The sequence below is a fragment of the Achroia grisella genome, unplaced genomic scaffold, assembly GCF_030625045.1.
Source record: "Achroia grisella isolate CSIRO2021 unplaced genomic scaffold, CSIRO_AGI_Agris_v1 utg856, whole genome shotgun sequence".
NCBI lineage: Eukaryota > Metazoa > Arthropoda > Insecta > Lepidoptera > Pyralidae > Achroia > Achroia grisella.
This window is the reverse complement of record NW_026713045.1, coordinates 1299167-1313155: the sequence shown is the minus strand read 5'-3', so window position 1 is coordinate 1313155 and position 13989 is coordinate 1299167. Positions and strand designations below refer to the sequence as shown.

General features: G+C 32.8%; 1 protein-coding gene across 2 annotated transcripts; it reads left to right on the top strand.

Annotated features, from left to right (window-relative positions):
• The first annotated feature begins 7317 nt into the window (after window positions 1-7317).
• LOC131852587 (transcription factor glial cells missing 2-like) lies at window positions 7318-13986 on the top strand. 2 transcript variants are annotated; one of them, XM_059203265.1, is made up of 4 exons: window positions 7318-7490; window positions 11539-11855; window positions 12397-12741; window positions 13096-13986. In XM_059203265.1, the coding sequence occupies exons 1-4, from the start codon at window positions 7480-7482 to the stop codon at window positions 13794-13796; spliced, it is 1374 nt and encodes a 457-aa protein (XP_059059248.1). In that variant the 5' UTR covers window positions 7318-7479; the 3' UTR covers window positions 13797-13986. The 2 variants fall into 2 exon arrangements, with proteins under 2 accessions (XP_059059248.1, XP_059059247.1); XM_059203264.1 differs by having other exon boundaries at window positions 11536-11855.
• The last annotated feature ends 3 nt before the right edge of the window (window positions 13987-13989 follow it).

The window sequence follows — 13989 nt, the reverse complement described above, 5'->3', positions numbered from 1 at the left end:
TAATTTTAATGGTAAGGGCTTACAATTTTTTTTGTTAAAATACTTTAACTAAAAGCTCCCGAAGCACTGGTTTACTGCATAAAAAAGGGGTTACCCACACGATTATAGCATACATTATCCCATATGGGTTGTCAATTTTCGTTTTATTCAATTGAAATGGTAAATAAGTTTCCATACTTTCGTAAACGCTCAATATATTCATTGCCAATCCGTCCAGCTAAACCAGAATACAGCTTTGTAAGCTTTATTTTGGTTTGCCTGTAGTAAACTGTTAGACGGAATGAAAATAAAATAATGATCATTTAAATCAAATTTCTGTACTCTAAATAAATTAGCTCAAATAAAAACTGTCTATTACAATGTAAAACAGTTGCCACTACTGTGTGGCGCGTGGTGCATGTTAAAAAGCAGAGGACGTGGGGTGTAAAGGCGTCGTCGCCATGACTGCAAGTTGCGCGCGCGCACCTCGCACCCGCATCCATAGATAACGGACGACCATAAATTAGTGCGAACACAAACTGCCTTTCACAACAAAACTATTCGAAACGACAGTTTTCACCTTGTCGCTTTATGATATCGGAGCAGTAATAGAAATACCGCGCAATTTTCATTATATGTTATTAGTTTAAATAGTTACTATTTGATAATTGATACAACTAAAAAATACAGTGTGTACAACCTTTACAATGTTGTATGCATTGTATTTCGTTTCAGATTAAATATAATGACAATTTACGATTGTAAATTGGTTTGTATCAAGGTTTGGTGTTTTATAAATACCTTCGTTATACGTTATCGATTTTTATATAGGCAGATTTTTAATGTAATTCATAGGTACGGCAAACAACCTGACAGCACAACTGTTAGGTTAAGTGGTAACCATCGCCTATATACATATATAGGTACCTATATATAATAGTATAATATTGTCCTGTAATGTTATTACCTTATCTCATCCTTTAACAAATAAAAAAGTAAGCTGCTTTGCGGCGGGAATGTGTAAACCTAAGATACCTTCGCTGAACGACTTTGGACAAACTCTACATCTCATAGATAATATTAACCTTCTGTTCTGACTAAAGAAAAAAAAAACATTATTTCATGCGCCATGTAGCATGCTGCATGACGCTTCTACTCAAATAAATAATAAATAGTAAATAAACTGAAAGATGCAGATTCAATCAGATTAAGTTAAATTCTTAATTTATTTATTCCTAATCTACTCATTTATGTAAAGTCCTAACTTTACCCAAATGAGTACCAATGTGTTTTCTTATTAGATATAGATCCTATATCATTTAATTTTATGCGGGTACTGGTGTTGCAGAATCATAGTATTATATTAATTCAACTAGTACATAATATCTACAATTAAAAATGTAAATATGGAAAAGACGTCTGGTAAAAATGCTCCTAGGCAAATTAATTAGAAAACATTTTACTAACTGCTTATAAGTTTCTGCTTCTACTATACTTACGGCCTGTGTCTAGTCTACATAGAATAGGATATTATAATTAGGTACATATGTAGATACACTTATTAATATTCAATTGTCTCATTGTTTGTCACTAGGTATTATAATACTAGGTATCTATATAAATACCCGTATAATTCTTATGATACTAGAATATAGCTGTTTACTTTGAAATAAAATTGTTGTTTACAAGTAATCATACTAGAGAATTTGTGGAATTTATTGGCGTATCTATAGCTAAATGGCAATCTGTATGTATTATTATTACTTACTAGCTATACCCTCGATTACACGCGCGTCGAATTTCTGTCTGTATTCTCGTCATCATCATCATTAGCCCACTGCAGTCCACTGCTGGACATAAGCATCTCCCAAGGCACGTCACTGGGCACGATCTTCAGCCCTTCTTTCCACCTGCAACCCTATGTACATATGTCACCTAGCTGCGGGGCGTCCTAACACTACGTTTGCCAATTCGCGGTTTCCATTCTAGTGTACGTTTACTCCATCAAGCATCGGCTCTGCGACAAATACGGCCCAATGCCACTTCAACTTGCAAATACGAATCTCTGGCGAATTACTTGATTTCAGATTTTATCCCTCAGAGAAGCTCCAAGCATAGCTCTTTCCATAGCTCGTTGAGCGACTTTGAGTTGATGGACCAGTCGTATCGTCAGTGTCCACATTTCGGCACCATAAGTCATAACGGGTAGGACGCACTTGTTATTAACCGCCGTTAATATTAATGCCCCAATTTTTCCAGTCCAGCATTCCATAAATTTCCTCCAGCGCGGTTGTAAATAAGTATTCTCGTCATGAGGACTGAATTGAGTTCAGAAAAAATATATATTTAATACCTAAATGTTAGAGAAAATACCGAAAGCGTTCTTTAGAGCTTTGTCCACTAATTTCAGCTGTCAAGAAGCTCACTTTATAAGACGTTATGGTTAGATAATGTTAAAAGGCAGGCAAGACACTGAACAGAAACCTGATATTTTAATCGTCCCGAAGATTAATGCAAGAGTAACACCATGAAAATCACATGATAACGTGATTTCCACGGAGTTATTCCTATGTGTTAGTCCTAGGTGTGAAGCTAGCTTCTTTGCCAGTCCAATTACAGTTACCTATATAATTAATTCATCAGTTATGTTAGTTATAAACTGAAGTCGCATAAGACAGTTATAGATTAAATTTAATTAAAAATCATAATGTGTATTAGTATTTTTATGTTTTTATGAATTAAGTAAATTAATTTCGACTATGAAGAAATATGAAGAATAAATCGCTATCACGCCTAAGTACTTATGAATACATATGACTTTGTTAATGCATATCAGCCGGCAAAGCTGAAATGCAATACAAAGATTCTCAAACATGGAGAATATTGCGCTATTCTAAAATGATATTAGTTACACTCGAAACTCCACATTGTTGTGCATTTAAGTCTGTGTGCGAGGTCAATCATAAAGCTATTTGTTGTAGCGACAGTTGCGCTACAAACGCGGGGGCGGTGTTTGTCCTCGCGATATAGTTGTTTGATTAACTGCCTTTCATGTCGTGTTCGTCGGAACGCGATTGTCTGCGGATTTGTTTAATTTGATCCTTTGTTTGAGTGTCGCTTGTGTGTAAAGGCTTATGGATAGGGCATGTTCAATGTAGATGGATATGGAGATTCGGTATCAGTTGAAACGCAGAGGGTTATCTGTATTGTCACCGGCAGATCAAGTATTGTACCCAGTTTGACGACTACCTATTTGATAAGAACGTTTCCGATTTGAATGGTTTCTCCAACTTGTTGTTTTTAGTATTTTCATAACTTCTACGGATTCTATAACCACAGATCAGAAATGCGTTTGCTTAGGTATACTATGTAAAATCATTGCAATTAAAGCAATGAATTTAATTGATTGTTTTGGAACTTAACCGATAGCTACTTAGCCATTCCAGTTATGTAAACTAATACACAAAATGATCCACTTTCATTAAAGAGTTTCGATATTTCTGTAATTTGATACCTAAACCATTCACATATCACAGCAGCGTAAATCTCGCCCTGCTTCTGATAAGTAAGATAGTGTCAAAGTTTTGACTGAGTTTACAAAGTCCCCTTTATCTCGCTTAATAGGCAGTTCTAACAGGAAAAGACTTGGCTAGTTTTAGTGACATTGGTTTACTAGAGGTATAATGCTCAGCAGTGGCAACTCACCAGTTGTTACCACTGTAAAAAAGTTTCTGCGCTGCCACATGTCTGAGTCCACGCTTTGATCAGGCAATGTTGATTCACGAATGTTTCGCCGCTAATTCGCTGTTTGCTAGACGACCCCTGTCTCGGAAAGCTCTCGACGCGAGTTTAGCAAATAAATTGTAACGATTTTACCTGTATGCCGAATGTTTGGTGAGCGTTGTACAATTTAATTACACAATTATATAGCATTTGTGTAATTAAATTGTTGTTTATAGGCGAAGTTCAATTTTCATGACATCATAAATGCAATTTCTATATTTCAAATATACCTACCTACCTATACATATATCTACGTCCACTTCATGTAGGTGTAGCCCATACTACCATATAGAAGTCAGTATATATAGCCCTCATTCTCTTAAACCAAAATGAAGACGACAAATAATTAAACAATTTTTGAATAATTTAAAATTTTGCATACCTAACGAGGCGAAACGTAATAGGATTTTATATTCTACAATTACAACCAACGTATACTATATTGTTCGCAAATAAATTTATTTATTTGATTGATAGAATGTAAGTAGACAAAGAAGTTGAAATGTGGAAAAAAATAAAATAAAATTCATAAAAACACACCTACTTAACACATTACAGGAAACACGTTATATGATGCATACCAAGTACTATCTCACAGCATGAGTAAGAAACATCTTAGTTAAAAGTGAATTGTTGTCAATTTGCGAATTGGCAACATCCGCAGGGCACGGAACGCAATTTGTTCGGAAATCTCACGACCTCTTTCATTTGGGCGTCAATTGAAACAAGACGGTGGGGTCTGCGTCAGCCAATAGTAGAATTTACCGACACTGACTAATACATTTGTACTACAATTGTATGCAAATTAAATGCAAATAAATAGTAGGTACAATTTATCTAAACTATTTTCTGATAGCAAAATAACTAAACATATACCTACATTAACGAGTACGTTTGGTACAAAAAAACTGACTTCAATTGGTAAAAAATATGAGTAGGTTATATACCTACATTATTTTGATAAAAAAATCAAATTCCTGAATTAATATTTTTGAACTACTATACCAATTTGAAAGTAGGTATCAATAGTATTTTTAGTTGAAGAAGGTACCTGAGTACTTCAAATAAAAAAAAATCATTTCAGTAGATATATAAATGAATAAAGTAAAGACTCACATAACAAAAATAACAAAATATAGCTTAGTTGATAATATCCTTCTTTTTTTAAGTTGGATTGAAGGTCCTTACATTATGATTCTACAGAACCGAACAATGAGTACATAATCTGATGATGTAAACACATACAGTAGCAACCACAATTAGTTACAATTTGTTTCAAAAAAAGAAACCCAACTTTAAGCTAAATAAAAGAGAGGTAAAACTTTTATAGAACCAACACGGATCACGGCGGAGAATTTCATACAAATACCTACCTAGTATTTTTAGGTATGATATCAGAACCAGCGAACGATTAAAATACTTCCAACGATACTTATATTTCAAATTATGTACTTAACTTGATACTTACATACATAGATAATATGCAGACAATATAAGGCAAGACATTTTGTTTCACCGTAGTTGGGTAATAAAACTGACCAAGCTTTTGAAGTTGACATTATGACTATAAAAGTCTATAAGAAATTATAAAAAAAAATCAATAAGAAAACATAAAGTGAGAATTACTTCCAAGTAATATAATGAAAGTAACAACTTATCTGTGCCATAAAACTGCATTCTAAATGTGGTCGTTCTATATTCTTATCTCCTTTACTAAATTAGCCAATACACGTCGGCACTCATTCATTTATTGGTACAATGATTTAATCCGTCTATTGTTTCCACATTTGTGGGTCTCGCCGCCGAGTTTTATGGTTACCTATTGGAAATATTAGGTCAGGTAGGCAGGTAGCAGTCATCAAAAGTACGTAAATAAAAAAAAATCAACCACAAGAATAATCTAGATACATACTAGATACCTGACTTACGCAAAATTAACACGTTTTTAAAAGAATATATAAATCATGTGTAGGTACACTAAAAAAAATTAAATGACTAAACTTGTATAAATTCAATTTTTGTATTCACAGATTTTGTATTAAATACACACAATAATGCTATTTTATTTCCTTATAGTACAAATTAATTTTGCTTTGGTGTTTATTATTAATGATCGGTAACCTAGCCCTGACTAAACTCCTGTTCATGGTTCTTTTTAACAGACATAATTTTAAAATTATTTATTCCGATGCTACTTATCTTATTAATATTATAAATGCCAAAATTTATGATTATGGGTGGATATTTGTTACTCTTTCATGCAAAAACTAGATATCTACTAAAGGAATTTTGATGAAACTTGACAGTTTATTCATTAGAATAACATACATAGGGTATACCTAATTTTCACTCGGGTGTATTTGCGGCTACAGCTAGTGTTGCCGAAAGCAACCTTTTTGATAGTATTTATATATATTTGAATTCTATATTTGAACGTAGGTACTGTCTTTATATAGCTACCTATATCGTTTTGTAATACCATATTCCTGGCCTTTTTTTAAGTTTTTACTAGCGAGCTGAATATACATATTTTACCTCACCCAGGAACGTGTCTCACTTTAAACCAGCCTTAATACAGTCGTTCCGTCACAGCTAATATGCTATAAAGTGAATTTATTTATTTCTAAATATAAAAATATAGGTATAAAGTATTTTTTTTATATTTTAGACATTAGGTAGATACATTAAATGTTATAAATTATGCACCTATGCAATAAGACAGCCGTACTCATAGTAAGTACCTTTTACCTTTTCACACCTAAATAGCTGAACAGATCTTAATAAAATTTAACTTAAAAAGTTTACGTCATTACATGTTACATTAATAATCAAGACATTGTGAGGATGGACTATCTAAAATTATCTTTATCACAAAACATAATCTGAAAGGATGAAAACGTGTATTGGGAATCAATCATTTATAAAAATAAATAGACTTATAGGTACATAATACAAATTCGTAGCAAACGAAGCCGCGGGCGTCTGTATAGGTATATCTATATCTATTGGTAGAGTTATCTTGAATTTATGAATTAATAATAATTGATTACTTCTCCCTTATGGTATTTGGGTCATTATATAAGTATGTATCCTATATTCAATACCTAAAAATATAACTTTTTGCATTCTTATTTAATTAGATATGTGCATTAGATTTAACTATGTTACTCATAAATAGTTGGAAACAAAGGCAATAAAAACTACAGTTTCTGTTCAGGTGAACTTATTGTACCTTCGAACTGCAACGACCTCATTCAACCCAACAAACTGTCCTACTTACATAAAATCAATTTCCACACATGCATTTACGATCTCTGAATACGTCACAGAAATTTCCTAAATACGATTTTCCCTAAAATAAAAAAAAACGTTCGTAGAAAACTGCCATTGGTAATCAATTCCGTTCCCTGATTGGTCAGAAGGCGGAGTCATACGTACGGAGCGTCAATATTGGCCGTTTGTAGCACCCCACTTTTCCTCGCCTAAGTGAGTGGAGGGGAGAAATCATCCCCATGTTTATGTTTGTCATTCAACTTAGTACGCGCAGAGCTTTCGTCTCGTTTATGTGTATTTAGCGCATTGCAAATTTGTTTGCGATAAAAAATATCCCAAATATATTTTTGTACTAGTGAATATTGTGCTAGTGTGGACACTGTGAATTTTATATTTTAAGATTACGTGCATTGTGATTGTGCTGGCGTTTGCATTTATTTGGAGATGGTGATCCTGTAAGTACCAAATTGCATCCTATATTCACAAATATATGAGATAAAGATATTTAAATAAATTATTTATTTGACTCTATATTCACTTAAGACTTTCTTCTTGAATCGAATGATATGATAAGCAGTTATCAAATTCAATAACCGCGTACTTAGGTATGGTTTCTAATATTCCTTCTGCCTATAGTTTTACAATAATATTTTAAGAAAACATTTGAGTCATTCTACAATAGGTGAAGGATAGAGTTTATAAAAAAAGTTTCCCAAACTACAATAAATAGGTGTAAACGAACTAGTAGTTGTCATGATCATAGCTAGGTACCTACTTGAGCAACTTTAGTTATGACTGTTAACAAATTGACAGGTTAAATTATAAATATATGTAAAGTTAAATACACTTATTCAATTAGATAAATAATATTAAAATTTATTTTGTAAATAAATTTAATTTATTTAAAATCCTTTAATATACAGGCAGTAGACACCTACCTATATATTAAATGGTTATACCTAATATGTCATATGTTTAATAGATAGGTACGTACATAGGTAACATTAAGCGATAGCTAATTAGATATTCTTTCTTTTACAATTAAAGAGATAGACCCAAAAAAAGTGGATTGATTCTATGAAAGATGATATGGCTATGTATAAAAAAAATAGTAACCTCAGATATGATGGTTGATAGGAATCCGTGGAAGAAGCCTTTATACCAAATAATGGAATAAAGGCAAGGCAATGATGTACACATATATAATGTTATATTAAAATCGACAATACAAGAGAAGTAGGTATCTATACCACCTGCCTAAACAAGAAAATTGTTTATTTAATTCAGGATTCCTGACCAATAATACCTATCGCGTAGGTACTTCTACATTGATTCACTTAATAGGCATTCGGCTACATATGAAGTGATCGATCGATCCAAACAATCGTCTCTTTCAAAATTAGCACCGTGTATGTGTTAAATGATGGATGTAGTCACATTTACCTATTTTTCAAAGTTATATATAATGTAACCACCTATACCTACCTTTATAATACGAACAGGATGCATTAATATGGGTGTATGTAAATAACACCTACAAATTAAGCCGAGCTGGTAGAGTTCTGTCAATGAAAAACACACAAACTAAAAATATATAATACACCAATATAATAATAGAATAGAAATTGAGCAACAGATATTAATACCTAATTACCATCCGCGATTAATACACAATCTAAGGGACATCTAAATAGCTCAAAAATCTTTGGCCTATTTATAATATGTATGGGTATACTTAGGTGAACCAAGATTGCTGAACTGTGTAGAAAGTATAATGCTGACCATCAAAGATTTAATCTTTTGTACATTTTTATAGAATAATGAAATATGTTTTCTGTAATCATCGCACTACAATACACAATAATACTGCAATTTTACGCAGTGAAAACCTTTTGGAAATAGGGATTACGCAATATATAAATTTTTTATTATATTTTCTATATTGCGTAAATCTCTATTTTTGTTATCTCTATAAAGTTGTATTTAAATTCATCGAAGGAATTAGTTTAAGTATTGTAATACACCTATTCTCTCAATTAAAAACTACTTAGTATGGTGTCACTCCCCTCGAGGTTAACATAGTGTCGATCAAACCATAAAATAAATAAGTAGTCAAAGTGGGGTGGGTTGTGGAAGGTGCCGGAGGGACGCCAATTGGATCTAATTGAAACTCATTGAGTCGGTGACGCAGGCGCAGGCGCTGCTTGCCACTATCTACATATCAATTACATATTGATATACCTATATTTGTCTGTGCATAAATTAATATAACTGCTAGTCACTATTTATTTAATAAGAGATGAAGTAATATTAGATAAACATAAAATTCATTTTTAAAAGAAAGTTACACTCACAAACGAGAAAGATAATAGAGTTTAATAGATATTACGATGATAAAATCTTCTTGAAATATACTTACTTTGCACTTGGAACTAGAAGTAGTAAATAGTAATATAATAATATGGATATATATATTTGTAACTTTTAAAAATTGCATGAAAGAACCTTAAACATTCATCTTTATCTATCGTTAGGTAAAACATAGATGAACAATAACATATTTTGTATTTAGCAACTGTAGTTTCATATAGATTCCTAATATCAAAAGTTAATTTAGATAGCATATAAAAATTTGTCAAGTATAAATGAGTTTGATCTTTTTTAGGATATTTCGAATAATTGATGCTAAATTACTGTTCTAAAAGCTATATAGTATGTTCAACGGCTCTGAGGAGTAGTTAGGTATATTGACTTTTTTAAATGTTTCATTAGTAGTCGTAAAATACAGTAGATTTAATTGTTGTAAATATATTTTTACTGTTCTTTTCTGTATTTTTATAATACCTGTACTCCAAAGATTTTGTCTTATAATAGTTATTTTTGGTTTAAGTATTTTCTAATATAATAAAAATATGTAGAGCACGTAACAGAGATGAAATAATTTTCTCAATTCAACACAGTCCATGTTTATATCTACACTAATTTTGGCAAGTTTAATATCGTTTTATTGTCACATTTAAGTTTTAATATAATATGACATTTATCGAGTGCCAATAAACTTTTTTGAGAACTTTATTTTAGTCTGAATCATCTATAATAGAATAGGTATATTTAATAGATGGCACACATAATAGGTACCTACAGCGCAGTCTTCAGAAATGGCTATATTATACTCGCAGTCCTGCGCAATTTTTTTGAGTCATATATTACCGTTTCAGCAAATATATTTCATTGCAACTCCACTTCTACTTATAGTAAATACCCTACCTCGATAGATTTGTTTCCACTTTCTCAGCCATACAGCTGTATTAAAAATAACAAAAATACCCCGAACATCCAAACTCTCATACCATAAGTCTCATATCTTTCTACATATATTTTTTAAAAAATAACTAAAGCTGTTATCGTCGTGCCTACGTATTTTATGTGTATATTTTTTTTAGTAATTTTATATCTGACTTATGTAATAACATGCCACTTGCCTATAATGAAAAGCATCTAATTTATATGTATTTGAAGCGTAAAAATCTAATTAAAATACCCACATTTACTATATATATCGACTCTTCCATTTTATACTTAACTATATAAAATTTAAAATATAATTATGTACCCACCTAGAGACTAGAGATACATCAATCGGTTTATTTCAAAGAACGTATCAGTCTTTATATTTACCTACATTATCCTCTCTGTACAAAGTTGTTTATCCAATTAAGGCTCGGCCTGCCCCTTCAGACGGCAATTTCGAAGCAATTGGCTCAACGAAGCTTGCGAGGGGGAGCTTTCTCCGCAATTTGAGCTAACATCCTTCACTGATGTTTACATTTTTAAATTACGATTCGTTTCTCTCTTTATATATATATATATATAGAAACCTATATTTAACTATTTTGTAATTCAATGGTAGAAATAAGAAGGGACTAGATAAATCACTTTATATGTCTGTACTATTACATAACTAGGCATGTTCCTAATACCTCCATTTGAATATAAAAGTTACAAATTACATATCTAAAAACGTATAGTTCTTATTGTATTACTGAATTAATTTAAAAACATCACAATTAAATTTCAAAGTAGTTACTTATGTCTATTACCTACAAGCTCTGCTTAGTTTGGGACTAGATGGCTCTATGAGTTGTCACTAGTTATTTATAGAGTATCCTTAAATTAGAAATATGTGTATTAATGGTTACGTATGAGAACACAATCGACTTAATAAATCATCCGTATACGATCTTAAAAACACCCAAGGTACATTACAAAAAGTAGAGTTCTCTTATCTTCGATCATACAAATCGCTACTAGCAGATTTTTTTTTATATCATAAAGGTGGGAATTAAGCATAGAGTCGATCTGATGGTAAATGGTTATTGTATTCTATGGACGCTGAAATACCAGGGGAGAACGTACGGGTTGCCGCCCATTGAGTAACTTTAATACACCCTTCTTGAAAACCCCCATGTTGTAGTCTCTAGATATTTATTTATGTTTCAGCAGCCGAGCAGATATGTCAGAGGGACAGTCTACACCTGAGTGGGACATTAACGACGCTGTAGTACCGCGTGTGTCGTCGTTCGATTCGTTTGCTGAATGGTGCGATGGTCACGTTCGCAGAGTATATCCTCCAAGCTGCGAGGAGGCCAGAAGACACGCCTCTGGTTGGGCAATGAGAAACACCAACAACCATAACGTCCACATATTAAAGAAAAGCTGTCTTGGCGTAGTTGTATGTTCCGCAAGATGCCGCACCGCTGATGGGTCCAGAGTTCATATACGACCAGCTATATGTGATAAAGCCAGGAAAAAACAACAAGGTATGTATTTAGTAATGAAATTGCGTAATGAATCCAGATTATTTTTTTTCTCTACACAGGGGAAAATATCTAACTCTACATAATACGAAAAAAAAACAATAACAATTACCTTGGTACTTGATGTATTAACCTCCGACAAAAATCTAGTAGATAACTACTAGATTTTCGTTGCACTTAAGGCCCTAAAAGAGAAGATCCTTCAATGGGGCTAATTATTCTAAATATAGCTTTCAAATAGAGTAGGCCTTTTCAAATTTTCTGTCGATCCGATTGCATTGACTATTCTTCAAACACAAGTACTTATAAATAGATTAAAAATTAGTAAATACGACAAATTAAAAGTTAGTAAATAAATATAAGATCTACGACTAATATAAAACTGAAACGACCATAGTATAGTATCATTTACTTCACACGTACAAATTATGTGATGCACCCTTTTAAATTAATATCTACACTACTAAAATAATAATATATCAAACCAATAATAGTAAGCAATATTCCTTATATTGTTGTAAACAAATCATTATCTTCTATTCAGGTAAACCGTGTACGAATAGAATGTGTGGCGGCAGACTAGAAGTTCAACCGTGCCGTGGACATTGCGGATATCCTGTTACACACTTTTGGCGTCACACGGAACACGCTATATTCTTCCAAGCGAAAGGAGCACACGATCATCCCAGACCCGAAGCAAAAGGCGCCAGCGAAGTGAGACGTTCGCTCGGTGCTGGAAAACGTGTTAGAGGACTCGCTCTATTCCTGTCCAGAGAAACTGCTCCTATCAGAGGAAAAATATTATCAGTAAAGCAAGACAAGTCACTTTCACAAAAACCGTGTAATCCACATCCGCAGCCGCCGCCGCTTATACCTGATAATCAACGAGGTAATAAAAAAATTAGTCATTTCCGTTTTTCTTCAAATAATATACCTACATATATGTATATTGAATAAATCGAGAGGTATAGATTAAATAGGTTTTCATAATAATAATATAATATTAGGTTATATATTAGATATAGATACCTATGTCTTATAATTCATTTTTATGTAGGTATCGAGCATAATAGTTTTAGTGCTTTATTTTGAATTAATTAATTTGATAAAATCATATAGATACCTACATACGAGTACCTATCTTAACTGCCACAAAAAGTTAAATATTCACAACACATCGTACTAATATTTATAAATTATTTAGATACTTTTATCATATAATTATTTTTATTTTTGACAACAGTAATGAACTGCAGCTGCGGACAGTTTGGCTGCTCATGCCGGTGGCGTTCAGATCAGACAGAGCAAGCATATGGTCAAATGGCGTGGACCCCAGCGGAGCCCCAGCAGTACAGCACCTACACAACACCCGTGCAAACCACACCCAACTTACCACAACCATATCACTACGAATCGTCAGCCCTCCTTACAGAAGAATCATTTCAACCTGAACAAATCTTCCAATTAGAAAAGCCCTTACACCTAAACTTCCCCACTGACGATAATACCCTCGAATCACCTCCAACATTTGTTAATCTCAACGAAAACTCTGGGTCGGAGCATTGGGAACGAATTCAAACTGATGAATGGCATTTCACTGCCAGCAGTTCGGAGTCAAGTGACACACCATCACCAGAATTATTCATAAACGGGTACCAGCAAACGGAAACTTATAGCGATCAGCATCAGTACCCTAATCAGGGATACTACCCCGAAGAAGCACAATATTACCCCGCAGAAAGTAATAGTACGTCTCCAGAAATGCAAATGCAAGAACAAACATTTTATGGTTATGGTCAAGATTGCGTCCAAAATAATAATGTAGACGAAATGCAATGGAATTACCCCCCTTGTGCTTTCCAGTCCAACGAGCTAATAGAGGGTAAACCGTACTATGAGGTACAGCATCAACAATCAGTTCACGCATTCAATGCCCTTTTATAATGTAGTTTAATATTGTATAGTTCATTAAATCTGTATATAATTGTAAAATAAAGTTCTCGGTTGTTACTTTGAAACCCTGATGTAGTACTCCAGTCAGTATCTACAACTTATTATTTGTTCCTATAATGCTTATGTTATCATTAAGAATTATGAAGTGGTCTTCGAGGAAATAAAATTCACAATTTGTATAAAA